This window comes from Quercus robur, chromosome 4, assembly GCF_932294415.1.
Source record: "Quercus robur chromosome 4, dhQueRobu3.1, whole genome shotgun sequence".
Lineage (NCBI taxonomy): Eukaryota > Viridiplantae > Streptophyta > Magnoliopsida > Fagales > Fagaceae > Quercus > Quercus robur.
The window spans coordinates 38,828,504-38,835,096 of record NC_065537.1 but is presented as its reverse complement, the minus strand read 5'-3'; the positions used below and the strand labels follow the sequence as shown (position 1 = coordinate 38,835,096).

General features: G+C 34.6%; 1 protein-coding gene across 1 annotated transcript; it reads left to right on the top strand.

Moving 5' to 3' along the window:
• Window positions 1–324: 324 nt before the first annotated feature.
• Window positions 325–2,822, top strand: LOC126724447 (uncharacterized). The gene is made up of 3 exons (XM_050428977.1): window positions 325–1,920; window positions 2,269–2,370; window positions 2,454–2,822. The coding sequence occupies exons 1-3, from the start codon at window positions 1,603–1,605 to the stop codon at window positions 2,460–2,462; spliced, it is 429 nt and encodes a 142-aa protein (XP_050284934.1). The 5' UTR covers window positions 325–1,602; the 3' UTR covers window positions 2,463–2,822.
• The last annotated feature ends 3,771 nt before the right edge of the window (window positions 2,823–6,593 follow it).

The following is a 6,593-nucleotide window of genomic DNA, read 5'->3' as shown; positions in this document are numbered from 1 at the left end:
TTATGGAATTTTGACAATGTAGGTAAATTGTGATGTTGTTGGATAAATTTTGGTTTGGACATTGGGAGCATTGGCTTTGTGAAAATTTTGGGTTTGACTTATATGAATATGTTCATGGCGTATGTGGGAAAAATTTATTAGTATATGTAAACTTTGTTTTGTGGACATGGAAAACTTTTGTGGGTATGTGTATGGATATATTTGTGGGTATGGGAAAATTTTGTGGATATGAAGTTTCGAATTGTGGAAAAATTTTGTTGGGTATGTGATGTTTAGTTCATGGAAAATTTTGTGGTTATGATTTTAGCTATATAAGAATTTATTTGTGCATAGGCATGAACTTATGGGAATTTTTGTATGGCTATTTTGGACATGTAAAAAAAAATTTTTGCATGGCTATAGAAGAATTTGGTAGTTGTGTATGGACATGTGAAAAATTTAGGTTGTGGTAAACTTTTGGTGGGGCATTGGTTTGATTTTGTGGTGGTGGGGCATTGATTTTTTGTTATGGGACATTGACTTTTTTGGGTTCATGGGAATTTTTGGACATGTGGGTTTTGGTCATGGAAAATTTTTTTTGGACATGTGATTTTTATCATGGGAATTAATAAGCTAAACTTATATGTTGTAGAGTCTCAAGAGTCGAGGTAGTCTCCAAATATTGAAAAGTGCATGGGCATCCTTGTCTCTTAGCATCAAAAACATCATTAATGAAGCAGGCTTCGATACTTTCTTTGAAACTATGTTAAATCATGAGACACACGAGTACAAAGATCTTCAGTTACTCCTTGCTTTGGCAGAGCGCTTCTGGGACAATACTTTGTATATTCCATTTTCTAGGCATTGGGGAGTTAATGTTGACACCTTATGACTTCTCTGTTATCACCGGTCTGAAGTTGGGTGGTAAAAGAATTCTTGTCCATGATTCCCTTACTTAAGCTAAGCTCAAAAAACTTCTAGGTGTAGTGCCTTCTAGAATGAAGAGTAACAATATTCCTTTATCTTGGCTATGAGAGAATATTCCCCAATGTGAAACTGTAGCAAAGGGTGCCCACATGTTCATGCTTCTTTTTATTGGGACTTTCTTGTGTCCGGATTTAGGCAGTAACATGAATTTGCACTACTTGGAGAGCTTGAGAAAAATTGAACATCTCTGAAATTATGACTGGGGCGTCGTGGCCTATGCTAATCTGATGCATTTCATGACTCAACTCTCTAGGCGGAGTCTTTCAAGCTCGGGTGGTGCTCCATTTGTATGGCGGATGAGGTTTAGTATTTATTTGGCTATGTGTAGGCTATGGAAAATTATTTTGGCTATGTGGTAATGATGTTGTGAATTTTTCAGGTTTGGATGTATGAGTATTTTGGGGTTGGTCCTAAAATTCTGGAGGAGGCTACTGGTATTTTTCCTAGATTTCTCTGTTGGTTGCCCAAATATCGCTTGTCTCCACCCTCTAGGCGTTCTTTGGAGATTTGTTGCTTGGTGATTGACAATCTGATCATTCATGATGTGAATTTTTTCTTCCTTCTCTTTTTAAATCTTTGGCACTTGGTTATGATTTAGTCTCTTCTCTTTCTAAGTTCCTTTTTGTGATTTTGCAGATGAACTTAAATCCTTGGGCTGGATGTGAGGGGTATGCTGAGTGTGAGCGGGCTCTAGATCAAAATGGCCGCCAAGTATTGTTTAAATGTAGGCATGGAAAGTACTGGTATCTTGGTGATCGGGTGTTGCCCCAAGTTGAACATGTCTATCCTCCTACCACAATTCCAACTCCTCCTTGTCTCACTGTTCGGTTGGCTAAACTCCTGGCTGATGAAGAGATTGCTCGGGCCTGTGATGGCTATATTGTTGCAAGAGTAAAAGGAAATTACTCTGAATTTGTTCGGGATCACTTGCAAAGTTGCTTAGTTGATAGAATGGTATTTCTCTTCCCTTCAAACTTTTGTTCTACAAATTCATTTTCCATATTTCTGCTTGGTAACAAATTTGCATGTTGGATTTTCAGCCTCCATCTTTTAAATGAGAGAAAGAGATTCCCTCTCCTCACCATGCTGGTGGTTCTTCTAGTTCTTTCATAGAGACTTATCCGCATTTTCTGGCATGATAGTATGATGTGATCAATCCTGATGGAATGTATAGTTCCATGCCTTTGACTAGGCCAGAGCATGTGCCAAATGTTCCTTGCTCCAATTCAATGTGTTCTTGAATGTTCAGTTTTTTGTCCTTATTTCTTGAATGGCTTCTAACTCAATAGAGTTGGGCTTCAGGTTGATGTGGATCTTGTGGAAGAAAGCGTGTGGATGATTGGAAGTTTGCAGTCATTGGCTTATACCCAGTCCTCCCAATATGTGATCACTGATTCTAACTGGGTATACCACGTTGCTTTCTGAGTATCTTTGGCTTGAGCTTTCCTTGATAGTGACTTTAACATTTGATTTTTCTGACTTTTCAGGCACTTTGAATGGAAACCGCTGACAATACTAGAAGAACTTTGGAGGAAAGAATCCGGAACCTCGAACTTGAAAATCGTCAATACAATCCCCGCTTTTTCTCAAGTCAAGAAGGAAATACTAAAGATGGCTCCTCTAGGGGTGGATCAAGGAGATCCTCACATAGGCGGACTCAGAGTCCTAATAATGTATGAATTGTATTTTTATTTTCCTGATGAGATCCTGTAGTACTAATTTAAACTTATCTTGCTTGGCTCTTGTTGGAATCTGCATTTACTTGCATGAGGTGGAGCCAAATGCCCCTAGTTCAGAAATGAATGCATGATTTTTTTTTTTTTTTTTTAATTCGGGTACCTTTTAGGGCACCTCTCTTTTTGGGTAAATTGTATGGAGTCACCACTTATTTTTTTATAAAAAAATAAATAAATAAATACAGGATTGAACTGTTCTCTTCATTGATTGAATACAAATTACATATCTAGAAAATTGAAAAGTTACATAGCTTTGATTCCTAGTTGCAATCTACCAAATATTTACATGGCTTGCTGTACTAGTTACATTCTACCCAAAACAAATAAAGACAAGGCTAGATCTACTAAACCAAAAACCTAAATCCGGAGGTTAGGTTACGGAAACGGAACAGGAAGGTGTTAGGCACCCATTCCACCTAGACAAAGTCTGGTCTTCTACACTCTTGTAACCAATGTACTTTCTTATGCATGTCATGAATGATATGTTGAATATGTGAATGAAAAATTAAATCACACAAATTTATTTATGAATGAAGTCTACTCTTTTGTTTTTTTAAAAAGTTCAAATATGTTTTGTTATATGTTTTACAAAGAATGAAAATGATTTTTTAAGAAGAGAGTTTCACTCATAGTCCAAATTTATGTAATCATGAATTAAAATAAACACAAATGCAATAATACACAATCTTTTTCTTTATTTCAACAATTTGCATGTATTAAGAAAATCAGATTTGCATCTTAAGAAAGATGCAAATCAATTTAGATTTGAGAAAAACTTAGACCTGCATCTCATAAAGATGCAGATCTCTTTTTGTTTGAGAAAACTTAGATCTACATTTAAGAAATATGTAGATCTATTTTACATTAAGAAAAACTCAGATCAAACATCTTATAAAGATGCAGATCTATTTTTGTATTGAGAAAAATTCAGATCTACATCTTATAAAGATGCATATCTATTTTTTTTAAGAAAAATAATTGTTCACATGCAGATTTATTGACATTCAAGAAAAAAATTATAACAATCACATAAAAAAAACAATCACGCTTTAACAAAACAACAATTTACAATTCATGTTATGGATATTTGAAAAAGAAAGAGATATAACATGCATCATCACATCACAAGAAAAAGGGTGAAGGAAACAACCTCTTGCATGAGCACTCTTTATTCTTGAGTGGATGTTTTACTATTCAAAGAAATTTATGCAATTCTCTTTAAAACCTAAAAACCCTAATTTAAGCAGCAACACTCAGAGAGGGGATTAAACAATATAGGTGGTTTAAGAGTAAAAAATGTATGCCTCTCAAAGCGTAAAAAAAAAGGTTCTGAATTATGAGGTTCAGTCTCTATATATTGAGGCCATAAGACTCTAAAAATAGGCACGAACAATTAGAGTTTGAATCTGGACATATCCTTTTGCGAAAAGATCGAAAAGGGTATGCATAATGGTCACCCGAAGGCCATTGGGCCAAAGCCCATCACATGAAAATTCGGCCCTTTTAGAGTGTCGTACGGCACTCCAAAAGTGCCGAATTGGCTCTATAACTCCGAATGCACTTTCGTATTTGGGTGCCATTTGGACTCCTCTTCTAGGGTTTTTTGGCCAGTCCTTGTACATAGACACATTTTCATCCTCTGACTATGATTTTTATCTCTTTTTTAGATAATTCAGGTTTTCTAAAGAGAAATTATCTTGAACAATTATCTTGTGGATAAATCCCTTAAAATGAATCTTGATAAAGTTAAGACTATCCACAATTTTATTGTTATCCAATCATCCCTTTCATTCCCATGCATGCATCCCTATTTTAAACACTAATTATCAACCAATCACAAAATTATCTAATCAATTTTAATTGTTTAACCAATCAGAATTGATTTAAACTAATCATGTGTGGTCGACTCTAGCTGCATGTTAATCATGCAAACTTGATCATGTGATATCTTTCGATCCGATGGTTCGATTTGATAACCGAAAAACTACTACGACCGTTAGAATCTCAAGATTATTTTTATGATATGCAATGAATGAATTAATGCATGTAATGCAAAGACAAAATAATGCATGTAATGCAAGAACAAATTGATGCATGTAATGCAATTATGAGTTTTGGGGTACATGGATTGGTCATTCAAGTCATTCTCCTTAATTAAATTATGGGTGCAAAATTGAGTGTCTACAGTTCCATGGTCTTGTGACCACTTTTTACATACATTGTATTCTTTATCTCACATGTGTTGTTTCTTTTCTCTCTTTATACACATGTTTCTTCTTGTATGCAACTTGTCTGTGTTTCACACTTGATGCATTGATGAATCTTGTTTAAGTGTTTCAGTTAAGATAGGTTGCAAGTCTACTATGCCATAATCTCTCTTCTTGCAATGTTTTCCAATAGTTCGTAGTAGGGTTAGACTTATGTACTTTTGTAAGTTATGGGAAAGTTGTGTTAGACTTCTCTCATAATTTTTGTTTGTGATTTTGTCACGGATTGCCAAAGTGGGAGATTGTTAGGATCATATTGTATTGTAATTGGCAAATCCTTTGATAAAATGCACTTTTCTTGTAATTGGGTAGATCAAAGATGGGTTTTGTACTTCAAGAAACATGTTGCTCAAGTCAAATATTGAAGACATGAAGATTAGCCCAAGAAACAAGTGAAGAAAAACTGTTCATTAAATCTCGACAGATGCCTGCTATCGAAACTTAATGTGAAGCTCGATAGATAGCTCAACAGCAACTCGATCTATCAAAAATTACGATTTTAGAATTTCCATATTTGAAATTCAGCCTAGGCTTGTGTAATTGTTTAGGGTTCCTTTTTTCATAACCCTAGACATATATAAGGCTTATTTTAAGAGCCATCATATACAGATATAAAGACTAAGAGACTTATTTTCTCTGTAAGAAGCTACTGTATTTGTACGCTATAAGGTTTTGTAACCAAGTGCTTCCAAATCTTCATTATTGATGAAGTAAAGAACTTTGCAACCAACAACATCTGTTCAAGTTGCTAGAGTTAGTCACGTACTGGGATCGGTGCAAAGGATTAGTCACAAATTGAAGGTTTGTGCATCAAGGGAAAGAAGGCTACTACAAGATCAAGTCCAATTGAGTATTGGAGCAAAGATTCAACTGTAAGTTGGTATTTCGAGATAGGTCAGGGTAGTTAGTAAGATTCTTTATTCTTGTAACCGCTTGATTATTGATTAGTGGAGACTTGGGAATGGTGATCTTAAAAAATCACCTGGTAGGGTTTTGCCTTGTGAGATTTTTCCCATATGTCAATAAATTACCATGTCAAATTTATTTTACGTTGCATTTAATATTTTTGGTGATTTGTTGGTGCCTCCATGATTTGCATACAATTAAACCTAATTAATCAACTTAGATAATTGAATTAATTAATCGAGATTAAGCTACCTTAACCCAACAAAACCAAACAAAAGAAAGATAGAATTCTCACTTTTTTTTTCCTATCCTTTCTTTCCTGTATCCTAATATATCAAAGGGAAATATTTTCATTTCTCTTTCCCTTCCATTCCTCTTTTTCTTTCTTTTCCTTTTCCCTTTCCCTAGTTACAACCAAACATAGTGTTATTTCTCATTTCAACCTTCAAAAATGCTGTAAAACACATCCATAAACATAATAATGGAGGTTAAAGTGGTAATATATATATATATATATATATATTCCATCGATGATCGATGGCGACAGTGAAGTTCATGCTTAACCCAGTGGAGTAGAGAAATTTGTACTAGTGATGAAATTGAAAATTAAAAATTCAAAAAAAAAATAAATAAATAAATTCAAACCTTTTGTGTGCATCACAAAACACCAATATACTCTTAGCACTATGACAATCATAACCAGCAGCCACGACTACAG